Genomic DNA, 12,838 nt, shown 5'->3' with positions numbered 1-12,838 from the left:
GATGAGGAATGGAATAAACTTGAAGTAATGACCAAAATTTTCATAATTGGATGAAAAGTATAAACTCACAGATCCAAGAAGCCCAAATAAATCTCAAGCAAAAGAAACATGAGATAAAACACATGAATGCACAATAAAATGAAATTGTTGAGGGCCAGAAACAAAAAGAACATATTAAGAGCCATCCAAGAAACAAGATTCAGTACAGAGAAACAGAGATGAGCCAGAGTATATGGAACAACATCCTGAAAGTACTGAAAGACAAAAACGTGCACCTACAATTCCAGACCCAGCAAAAAGCTTCCAAAAATGAAGTCAAAATAAAAACACTTGTTGACATAGAAAAGCTGAGAGAATTACCAGGAGACCAGTCGAAGAAATGGAGAAACAGAAAAGGAAGTTCTTCTGGTAAACGATAACCGGTCAGAAATGTAGGTCTATACAAAGAATGAGGAGCACTAGAAATGGTAAATATGTGGGTAAATATAAAAGGCATTTCTCATAATTTAAAAAATATTTAAAATAAAGATGTCTGTTGAAAGCAAAAGATAACAACAAGGTATTGTAGAGTCTATAATGTACGTGGAGGTAAATATGAATGGCAACCAAGCACAAAGGCTGAGTGGAAACAAAAGGAAGTATGTGCTATTACCATCTTTATACTATATATGAATTAGTATAATGTTACATAGGGTAGAATGTGATGAATTAAAACATGTATACTGTGAACTCCAGAGCAATCATTTAAAAACAAAAACAACTATATATCACTAATAAGCAGATAAAGAAGATAAAATAAAATTATAAAAAGTATTCTAATTAATCCAAAAGAGGGTAAGACAAGAAAAACCGCAAAGAACAGATGAGACAAATAGAAAACACATAGAAAAGTGGTACATTTAAACTCAACCATATCAATAATCACAGCAAATGAAAATGATCTAAACACACAATTTAAAGGCATAAATAGTCAAAGGCAAGCATTAACCTAACACCAAAACCAGATGAAGACATTTCAATTAAAGAATAACAACTACAGTCTACACACCAATATTCCTTGCAAACATGGATCCAAAAATTCTACCAAATCCAACCCAACAATTGACAAAAATGGTAATATGTCATGACCAAGTAGGGTTTATCCCAAGGATGCAAAGTTGGTTTAACATTTGAAAATCAAACAATGTAGTTCACAATTTTTATAGACTTAAAAAGAAAAATTTGTGTAATGGTCTCAGTAAATGCAGAATAATAATTTGACAAAATTCTATATCCATTTATGCTAAAACTCTCATCAAACTAGGAATAGAAGGGAACTTCATTTTACTAATAAAGGGCATTACAGAAAACCTATAGCTAATGTCATACTTGAAGATGAAAGATGGAATGCTTTACTCCCAAAATTGGGAACAAGACCAGGAGGTTTGTTTTTAACCACTTCTGTTCAACATTTTACTGGAAGTCATAGCTAATGCAATAAGGCAATGGGAAGAAAGGAAGTAATATTGTTTTTCTGAAGGAACCAATAAGTAACCTTGTAGAACTAATTAAGTGAATTTAGCAGGATTGCAGAATACAGATCAATACACAAAAATCAATTGTATTTCTATATACCAGGAACAATCAGAAATTGAATTTTTTAAAATACCACTCATGAATAACACTAAAAAATTTTTTTGAAAAATCCTCCACCAGAGTGTCACATTTGTTACTATTGATGAACCTGCATCAGTACGTCATAATCATCCCAAATTCATAGTTTACATTAGGTTTTTCTCTTGGTGCCATCTGATCTATTGGTTTGGACAAATGTATAATGACATGTGTCCATCATTATAGTATTATACAGAGTATCTAAAGACAGTCTCTGCTGCACTTATTCTTCCCTCCCTCCCCCCAACCCCTGGCAACCACTGATCTTTTTGCTGTCTCCATGGTTTTACCTTTTCCAGAATGGCAGGTGGTTGTAATCATACAGTAATAAAGTCTTTTCAGATTGACTTCTTTCACTTAGTAGTATGCACTTAAGTTTCTGCCATGTCTTTTCATGGCTTAATAGCTCACATCTTTTTAGTTCTGAACAATATTCCACTGCAACTCATTTAATCATTAGGAGAAAAGAAAGTTCTCCAAAATTGTTTCATTTGCTTCAGTATGCTTTAGGGTACACTTCCACCTGTCTCTATTCCTCCACCCCCAATATTCGTCTCCTCTGACTTTAGGGACATTAATTCCTGGAAAAGTACTGTAATTGTTGCTTTAGAAGTGGAGAGCAGTGTCCTAAAAAGGTGGTTGTCACACTTGTTCTAGGCATCCCAGAGCCCTTTCTTCAAAACAAAATGTATCTGGAAACCCAAAATAGAAGATAGGTAAATGCAAACCTGCCCCATCCAAATGGAAGAACAAGACCCAGAGCCCATCTGCTGGAGAACCACAAGCTCCCAAGCCTCCCCTGCAGTCACAGAGGCATCCCAAGTGATCCAGAAGCATCTATTGCTGCCTGAAAATAGCTAGGAGAGAGATGGAGGAGGGACAGACCAGTTGGAATGACAGACCTGGATGTGGTGTGCCATGCCTGCATGAAAACCCCCAAGGTGGAGGACAGGTGAAGGGAAATGCCACAGTCAAGCTCTGTCAAGAGCACAATTGCATATTCTGCTTGATCACTTTAAATTTTAGGATTGAGGGAAGAGATCTCAGGAAGCAAAAACCTCCTTGTGAATGGAGTGGTCATGATTTTATCTGACTTTCAGCTAAAGAAAATGTTAAATTAGATATGCAGTTAAGTCAGAGGCAACTTGGAGTTATAGCCTGATCCCCTCATGCTACAGATGAGAAAGCAAAACTGAGAATTAAGATTAAAACAGTAGATTACAGAATATCAAGGGCATATGTGTAAATGTTTTCCACTTACAAAGGCTTCTTCAACCTAGTTAATAAGATTCCACTAAATATTTTAAATTACATTTATTCTTTTTAAGTTCTTTGGTTGTCTGACAATAACAAAATAGGAAGAAATCCTAATTACTTCATTAAATCTCACAAATCTAGCAAAATTAAGCTTTGAATTGACTCTTAAATTCTCTTAAACATTTCTCATAAACAAAGTAAAATTGCCTAAACTTTCAGCCTAAAATCCCAAGTCTAAACATTAAAATAATAACATATTAACTTCTTTTTTTATTTTTTTAACATTTTATTTGTGAGAGAGAGAGAGAGAGTGCAAGCAGAGAGACAGGAAGACACAGAATCCAAAGCAGGCTCAAGGCTCTGAGCTGTCAGCACAGAGCCCAACACGGGGCTCGAACTCACAAACTGAGATCATGACCCGAGCCGAAGCTGGACACTTAACCGACTGAGCCACCCAGGCACCCCAATAACATTTTAACTTCTAATTGCAAGGCTTATCTTTTGGATATTCCAGTATGTCAAAGTTTCTTCTACATAATAAGTACTTACTAAGTGTGCCAAGATTATTCTTAAACTTAAAACTAGTAATGCTGTGGTTTGATTTAGTGTGCTACATTTCTATAATAGATGTAGGATTTCAAGAAACTGAAATAAGTTATCTGCAAAAGGAACAGCTGTGGCATCCCAAGCCAGTGGGGGTTACTCCCCCAAGCAAACTGAGGTTACCTTCTCAGCTGGCAAATGTTGCTCTTCAGCCAGAGATTTGGGGCAGGGTGTGATACCTGGAGCTGTAGACCCGCAGGGAGACTTTCGTGTAATGCAGACCTGACACACTGAGATCCCTTTCTGCCCCACCTGCTCTATGACTCTGGTCAGATCTAGAGCTGTCTAGGTCATACGTTATTTCACCGACCCAATTAGCCCAAGTGCTGATTCTGTTCTTGCCCTCTCTTGTTGCTCAAACTTGACAAGGGCCTGTGAACCCAGTGGCCTTCTGCCCTGGTCCCCTCTTGTCACTCAGGCCTCAGACAAGCCATCTCTGATGAGCTCCTTGAAACCCATGCAGTCTAGCTGATTTCCCAGTGTGCTTTCCTCTGAAATATGTTCCTGTCTTCACCATCCTGATGCTCTAAAACAAAGCTATTTAAAATGCTTTCTGGCTCCACCATGACTTCTCTTACTTAAGTTAACATTAAGCATAGTAATGAATGCCCACCATGTCTCTCCTTTCTTTCTTTCTTTTTTTTACGTTTATTTTACTTTTGAGATAGAGAGAGAGAGAGTACAAGTGGGTAGGGGCAGAGAGAGAGGGAGACACAGAATCTGAAGCAGGCTCCAGGCTCTGAGCTGTCAGCACAGAGCCCAATGGGGGCTCAAACTCACAGACCGAGAGGTTATGAACTGAGCCAAAGTCAGACCCTTAATTGACTGAGGCACCCAAGTGCCCTTCTCCTTTCTCAGAGAATATTTTCTTGACAGGAATTACTGTTCTAAGCTGACACAAGCACACTTTTCTTTTATGCATCTGTCTCATAAGTCTATGTAGAAAGATGTCCCTGGAGGAAATGAAAGACCTTCAGCTGGTGGGAAAATACATACAACCAGAAACCAAGGAAGTGAATGGAATCCTTGTGACCAAGATGATCAGTGAAAATTGGGACAACATCTGGAATTTCCAAGCAAGACCTGATGATCTCCTCATTGCATCCTATGCCAAGGCAGGTAGGTTTGCGAAACTGGAAGTGGGGAGGCCAGCTATAGAGGAGCAGGGACCTCCTGATTTTAAAAAATGCAGATTTTCTCCAGGCCTGGCCCCAGGAAAAATGAAACCAGACTTGTTTCTGGGCTCCAATCCCCTAGGATCCAAGGTTCTCCTGTTTTCTTAGGTCTCTGATGGAGAAAGAGATTGCCAGAATCCCAAATCTTCAAAGGACTGAATGAATTATTTAAAAGCAGAGTCTGAGAAATTGCGCAGAAGTTATCACAGTCATCTTGTCAACCCAGCCACTCCTGGTTCCCATCCACGAGGAAGTCCTGGAGTGACAGCACCCCTTGCCCATAAAAAACATCTCTTAGTGGGGGACACTGATGTGGAAATGAGGGCTTTCACCCCAATATGAAATGTTCTGATAGTACTGGGTCCAAACCCCAAGCACTGTGGGAAGAATCTGGAGGAGGGGAGATGATACTTACCAGGACCTCATAAAATGAAGAGGAGGTTGTGACAAAAGTGAAAGTCTGAAAAGGCAAGTGTTCCCAGGCTTGTACAGGGTTGGGAGAATCCTAACTGGGGAAGCTCCAGGAATGATTGATGATCCCCCTGCATTCCCTGTGCTTATAATGTCAAGTGACTGAGTGAGGCATGGAAGTTGAAGCTGTAGCCAGTTTGGGAAAGTCCCAGTGACCATTTGACTCACAAAGAGGGACTCTAGGTATTCATAACCAGAAATAACTCAGAAAATAGTCTGGTCACTACAGTTCTTCAAACCTTCATTAGACTGTTCCTGTCCTCTCTGGCTGGGAATTCCCTCCTTAATGCTTAATGCTGAATTCCCATGATTCAGCATTACTTAAACTAGAGAAGGGTCTTCCTGTCATCAGGGTTCAGTTGTTTCAAGAATCTTCTTCTCTGTCTGATTTGCACAGGACATTTCTCCTGCCCAGAACTGAATTTGAATTTGCATTGCACCTCAGAGCAGAAATGTTTTTCAGCTCACCTTTGAAATTATGCAGTCAGTCCCAAAGCCCCTCATAAGACAGTCCCCAAGTCTCCAGCCTTATTCCCTCACCTTCCCTACCACCTCCTACCCACTGTGAGCCTGCTTTTACTTCCCAGTGAGGAAATGTGACTCTTTATCCTGCTCCTGAGGCTCCCTGCCTGGGATGCCCTAGCTTCTTAATGTGAATGCACATTCAGTCCTGCTTGACTCTACACTCCAAAGCCATCTCAGCTGAGTCTTACTGACCTCTTCCACAGCAAGTTGGATCTCCTCCTCTGTAGACCAGTCCTCTAGCCCTTTGCACATCCTTTCTGGCTTTTACTATATACTGTTAATCTTCTAGTTATCTGTGTATATGTCATATGTATCAGTAAAGAGCAGGTTTTGCTAAAAGCCAGAAAGACACAAATACTTCTGATGTAAAGAGGAAAATGGGTATCTGATGGACAATGAGCACAGTCTACCTCTTTGCCTATCTATATGTCTATGTCCATTCCTCTTCTGTGTCTGTTTGGATTCAATTTGGCCAGAAGTGTCAAAAACCCAAAATAACACAAAAGAAAAAGCAGTCTGGAGAATTAGTAGTCAGTTATGAAATGGTGGCTGCCTTGATCATCAAAGACCTGGGCTTTTTCTAACTTTCTGCTGCATCATCTCCAGGTGTAGCTTTTGGTTTTATTGTCCAATCTGACTCCTAGAGCTCTAGCTATCACATGCACATTCCAAAAAGCAGCAAGAAGGTAGGAAGGGAGGAGTAAGTTCATGTCCCTTCCCTTTAAAGACAACCTCCCAAAATGACATGGCCACATCATGCAAGAAAAATATTACCTTTGAGGCAAGTAACTATATGCCCAGCTAAAAATTAAGGATCTATTAACTTGAGAAAGAAAGGAAGAATGGATATAAGCTAGGCAAAAAGCAGTCACTGTCCTATCTTATCTCCTCCAAAAAGATTGTAAATGTCATAGGACAGGGAGGGTGGCTAATTCATCTCTGTATGTCCCTACATTCACTTGATTCAGTATTCATTCACTCAGACTACATTTACCAGTTACAAAGCCCTATGCAAGGCACTGGGAATTAAAGAGAATAAGGTAAGTAAGCTGATTCTGTTTAACACTCAGCAAATGTAAATTTTACTGAATACATAAATAATCAAGGAAATTAATTGAACTGTGCAGTGAGTGGATGGAATTGACAATCAGTATTGCCTCTAGGCACCACCTGGACACAGGAGATTGTGGACATGATCCAAAATGACGGAGATGTGCAGAAGTGCCAACGGGCCAACACCTTTGACCGGCATCCTTTCATTGAGTGGACTCTACCCCCACCCTTCAACTCAGGTAAGTGCCCAAATAAGGCCTATGATGTTGTAGCTAAGACCCATGACTACTGTGTTAGGTGAGTTTGCATCTGAGAATAGAATTATTTCTACAATCAACCTTCTGGAAAATATTTCAAGGTTACTGGGGAAAAGGTTATGATCAAAGTACTCACTTCAATTGGGAAATAATACTCTTAAATTCTTCTTCTAAAATATATGATTGGGGAGGAGCCAAGATGGCAGAACAGCATGGAAGTTTTATTTTGCACCTCATGTCCATGAAATACAGCCAGATCAACACTAAACCATCCTGAACACCTAGAAAACTTATTTGAGAATTAACACAACAATCTGCACAACCTGAACCAGAGAACTCAGCAGGTATATGGTGTGGAGAGGTGAACTGGGGAGAGAGAAGCCATGGAGAGCAGGGAGCTGTTTTTGCTTGAGGAGAGAGGACAGAAATGGGGGGAGAGTACAGGAAAGGCATCCCCCCCCCAAGCAGCTGGAGAGAAAGTGGAAAAGTGGAAACAGCTGCAGGAACTGAACTAAAAAGGGAGAAAGGAGAAAGGAGAGGGTTTAAATTCCATTGAGACTCTATAAACAGGGGGAGTGCAGGGTCTGAAACTCTGCAGCTCAATACCTGGCAGTGCTTTGGTGGGAAGGGCAAATTCCCAGGAGCGGAGTGAGGTCTGGGGATCCTCAGGCCACATGAGGAAAAGTGGTTCCCCTGCTGGAAATCATTTGGTAGAGGCTGTGTGGCCACCTGGTCCCAGCAGACCCTAGAGAACAACCACATTTGCTGCTGCTGGAACAAGGTCATTAAGGGTGAAGCCTGGTGCCAGATGTGTGTTGTGACTTTCCATAATCCCTGAAATGCTGCTGCTACATGATCATGTGAACTTTTTCTGGGGAAGGCTGACACCCAGCCCCAGTCTCTGGGCACTGGCAGCAGCTTGGTCCCACAAAGCTGCCATTGCAGAAGCTCGGTCCCTCGTTCCTGGGCGCAGCCAGCACCCAGCCATTGCTTGGTGAGACCCTCCTCCAGAGGGTCAAAGCTGCAGTCCCTCAGAAGCGAGGGGTCAGGAAACACAGCCACATCTGAGATAGAACTCAGAAGAGAGGTGCCACATGGCAACCTGATGGCGTGGTCACAGACAGTGTAAAAGCAGGCAGCAGATGGAAGCCAGAGACAAAGGATGGGTGCACAATTGCTGATTGGGGAGAACAGAGTACTGATACTAGAGACTAGGTAACTGGGTGGCATCATTTTCACCCCTCCCGTGCATGCGTGTACACATCTACAAGTGCCACAACAATCCACCCTAGTAAGCTAAGCAGCACCACCTACTGGAGAATGGAGCCATTACACTAAGCCTAGCCCAATTGGGCCAATCTCACTCTTCAGGAACACCACAACTCTCCCTGCCTGCTTAGTTTATGGACTATAAAGTGCTTCATAGTTTGACATCTAGGAGAAAATGATGTAATTTCAGTTGTATTTCAGTCATTCACTGGTCCATCTATTCAATTTTCTTTTTTTTCCTTTTTCCTTTCTTTTCTTTTTCTTGTAAACAGAAAGAGAAAAAAATTATTTTTATTTTCCATTTTTATTAAAAATATTTTTCTTTAACTTTTTTCTACTATATATTTTTATTTTTTTGTAAAATTTTTCAAATTCTATTCCATCATTTCATTTTATTTCATTCTACTCATTTTTTCAAATTTTCGAATGTTTTTCTTTTTTTTCCCCCTCTCTTTTCTCTAGTCTATCAAGCTTCTTTCAACAACCAGACCAAAACACACCTAGGACCTAACATCATTTATTTGATTTGTGTGTGTGTGTGTGTGTGTTGTTTTTAATTTTTTTAACTAAAAAAATTTTTACCTTATTAATTCCTTTTCTTCCTTCAAAACGATGAAACGAAGGAATTCACCCCAAAAGAAAGAGCAGGAAGAAATGACAGCCAGGAACTTAATCAACACAGATACAAGCAAGATGTCTGAACCAGAATTTAGAATCATGATAATAAGAATACTAGCTGGGGTCAAAAATAGATTAGAATCCCTTTCTGTGGAGATAAAAGAAGTAAAAGCTAGTCAAGATGAAATAAAATGCTATAACTGAGCTGCAATGTCGAATGGATGTCACGGTGGCAAGAATGGGTAAGGCAGAACAGTAAATCAGTGATATAGAGGACAAACATGGAGAATAATGAAGCAGAAAAAAAGAGGGAGACTAAGGCAAAAGGTCACGATTTAAGAATTAGAGAAATCAGTGACTCATTAAAAAGGAAAAACATCAGAATCATAGTCCCAGAAGATGAAGAGACAGAAAAAGGGATAGAAGGGTTATGTGAGCAAATCATAGCAAAAAAAACTTTTCAAAAAAAAAGAAAAACTTTCCTAACCCGGGAAAGACACAGACATCAAAATCCAGGAAGCACAGAGGACTCCCATAAGATTCAAAAAGAATGAAATCCATTTGCAACTAAATGGATGGAACTAGAGGGTATAATGCTAAGCAAAATTAGTCAGAGAAAGATAAAGATCATATGACTTCACTAATGTGAGGACTTTAAGATACAAAACAGATAAACATAAGGGAAGGGAAGCAAAAATAATATAAAAACAAGGAGGGGGACAAAAGAGACTCTTAAATGTGGAGAACAAACAGAGGGTTACCAGATGGGAGGGGGATTGGGCTAAATGGGTAAAGGGCATTAAAGAATCTACTCCTGAGATCATTGATGCACTATATGCTAACTAACTTGGATGTAAGTTTTTAAAAAGAAATTTAAAAAAAAGAAATTTTGTTAACAGAAAATCTAAAAATAAAATAAAATAAAATAAAATAAAATAAAATAAAATAAAATATGCAATTGGGTAACATCAGACAGCTTACTTCCTACTGGTGATTGGGAATTCAAGAGTGATCATTAATGTATAACACAGAGAAGGCAGGGTGAGGACTCCTAGCATCCAGTGATTAAGAACCATATTCCTCTGTGATTGTGCTCCTTTGGCGTAGAGGATTATCTTCAAATATATTTCATCTATAACCAGTCAACCACAGAATCCAACAAAATTATATATAGCATCATTATCATTAACAATTACACTTCACACCAAAGATACTAAGAAACAGCACACATACACAGATATCAAATGTAGGATTTAAGAAACAAAACAGATGAACATAGGGGAAGGGAAAAAAAGAAAGGGAAACAAACCATATGAGACTCAACCATAGAGAACAAACTGAGGGTTGATGGAGGTGAGGTGGGTGGGAGATGGGCTAAATGGGTGATGGATATTAAAGAGGGCACTTGCTGTGTTGAGCACTGGGTGTTATATGTAAGTGATAAATCACTAAATTCCACTCCTGAAACCATTATTACTCTATATGTTAACTAACTAGAATGTAAGTAAAAGTTTGAAAAAAACCACAAAATTAAACTTAAAAATTAAAAAAAAAAAAGGAAACAGCACACAGTCACAGCACCCTTGAAGAGCTTGAAATCAGTTGAGAATAAAGGACATGTTTTTATAAAGTAAATAGTGGCAAATACTAGCTTTTGTAATAGATGACAACCCAATGATGAAAAGCCATAGACTTTGGAATCAAATAATCCAGCTTCAAATGTTTATCTGGGTGACATTGAGCAAATTATTAACTCTCAAGCCCAAGTTATTTTTTTATTTTTAAAATAATACCTATTGAAAACCCATTATTGGGATGCCTGGGTGGCGCAGTCGGTTAAGCGTCCGACTTCAGCCAGGTCACGATCTCACGGTCCGTGAGTTCGAGCCCCGCGTCAGGCTCTGGGCTGATGGCTCAGAGCCTGGAGCCTGTTTCCGATTCTGTGCCTCCCTCTCTCTCTGCCCCTCCCCCGTTCATGCTCTGTCTCTCTCTGTCCCAAAAATAAATAAAAACGTTGAAAAAAATTAAAAAAAAAAAAAAAAAAAAAGAAAACCCATTATTGATTGGGTCAACTATTCTAACACCATTAGTTGAAAAAAAAATATCTTTTTTTCCCATTGAATAACCTTGGCCTCTTTTCCAAAATCAACTAACCATATATGTATAGGTATATTCTAGATTTTCTATTCTGTTCCTCTCCATTTTGTGTCTATCTCTATGCCAACACTACACCTTCTGCTTGCTGTAGCTTTATAAGCTTTGAAATTAGGTATTATAAATTCAGATTTCTTCTTTTTCAAAGTTGCTTTAGCTATTTTAGGATCCTTGTAAATTCTAGAATCAGGCTGTTAGTTTCTAGGAAAAAAATATATTCCAATATTTGGTTGGGATTGCATTGAATCTATTGATCTGTTTGGGAAGAAGTATTACCCTAACAAAATCAGGATTTCTGACCTGGGAATGTGGTTCATCTCAATTATTTAGGCTTTGTTTAATTTCCCTTGCTGGTGTCTGGTACCTTCTATCACTTATGTCTGGCACATCTTCAATCAAATTTAACCCTAAAAATGTTTATTTAATGCTATTATAAATGGCATTTTTCTATTTTAATCTTTATTTGTTGCTGGTATACTGAAATATAATTGCTATTTGTATTGGACCTTGTATTCTGCATCCTAGCTTATTGACTCTAGTAACTTTTTTGTATATTCTATTGGGTTTTCTACATGAACCATCATGTGTTCTGTGAATAATGAATATTTTTCTTCTTCCTTTCCAGTCTGGATATCTGTTATTTTCTTGTCCTTGCTTTATTGCATTCCCTAGAGCCTCCAGTACAATGTCAAACAGAAATCATGAAAGCAAACATCCTTGTCTTCTTCCTGATCTTAAGGGAAAAGCATCCAGGTCTTACCATCAAGTATGATGCTAGCTAAAGCTTTTTTGTAGATATTCTTTATCAGGGCAAAGAAGCTCCCTTCAATTCTTTATTTTCTCAGAGTCTTTAATCATAAATTACTGTTGAATTTTGTCAGTGTTCTTTGAGCTGGGGATTTAATCCATTCATTTTCAGCCATTCTCTGTTTATGACTATACATTTTTTCTCGATTGCTATTTTAAATATATTTGGGTTTGATATGTAGTGTTTTCTTTACATTTCATTTTACCACATTTTTCAGAATTCCTGTAATTTTACACCAGAGACATTTAGTAGATGCTTTTAATTTCCAGATGGAAGGGTGTTTTTTTGGGGGGGGGATGCTTTGTATTTAATTACTAGTTTTATTGCACTTGTGATCAAAGAGTGTTGTTTGTAGTATTCCACCTTTTTGAAAATTATTCATTTGTACTATATTATCAATTTTTATGAATATTCTGTGTGCACTTGAGAAAATACATTCTGTATTATCCAGATCTAATATATTCTGTATGTTGCTTAAATCTTATGTATGCTTTTTCTTTTTGTCCACTTGACTTGTCATGTACTAAGAATTAAACATCCTATTATTAGTGTATTTCTATCTTTCCTTACATCTACTGTGGTTTCTGTTTTATATAAGTGGTTATTCTGTTATTTGGTACATAAATATTCATGATTTTTCTATTGTATTATTATAATGTAGACTTTAGCATTATAAAGTTCTTTTTTTTAAGTTTATTTATTTATGCTGAGACAGAGAGAGAGCACACACAAGTACATGCACAAGGAAGGGCAGAGAGAGAGGGACAGAGAGAATCCAAAGGAGGCTCTGCACTGTTAACACAGAGCTTGATGCAGGGCTCAATCCCATGAACCATGAGATCATGACCTAAGCCAAAATTAAGAGCCAGACCCTTAACTGACCAAGCCACCCAGACACCTCTAGAGTTCCTTTCTTCTCTTATATAATGCTTTTGGGGTTGAATACTACTTTATCTGATAATATCATAATCCTTGCTTTTTTGTAGTTTCCATTT

At 38.5% G+C, this 12,838-nt stretch overlaps 1 protein-coding gene across 1 annotated transcript in view; it reads left to right on the top strand.

Annotated features, from left to right (window-relative positions):
- The window catches only part of SULT1C3 (sulfotransferase family 1C member 3), a 49,713-nt gene that overhangs the window by 10,358 nt on the left and 26,517 nt on the right, over positions 1–12,838 (top strand). The window contains exons 2-3 of the mRNA XM_019826951.3: positions 4,448–4,632; positions 6,848–6,976. Of these exons, the coding sequence (XP_019682510.2) occupies positions 4,461–4,632; positions 6,848–6,976 (301 nt within the window). The 5' untranslated portion in view covers positions 4,448–4,460. The remainder of the gene's footprint in view (positions 1–4,447; positions 4,633–6,847; positions 6,977–12,838) is intronic.

The sequence above is a fragment of the Felis catus genome, chromosome A3, assembly GCF_018350175.1.
Source record: "Felis catus isolate Fca126 chromosome A3, F.catus_Fca126_mat1.0, whole genome shotgun sequence".
Lineage (NCBI taxonomy): Eukaryota > Metazoa > Chordata > Mammalia > Carnivora > Felidae > Felis > Felis catus.
The sequence above is the reverse complement of the archived record's forward strand: the minus strand, read 5'-3'. Positions and strand labels throughout refer to the sequence as shown.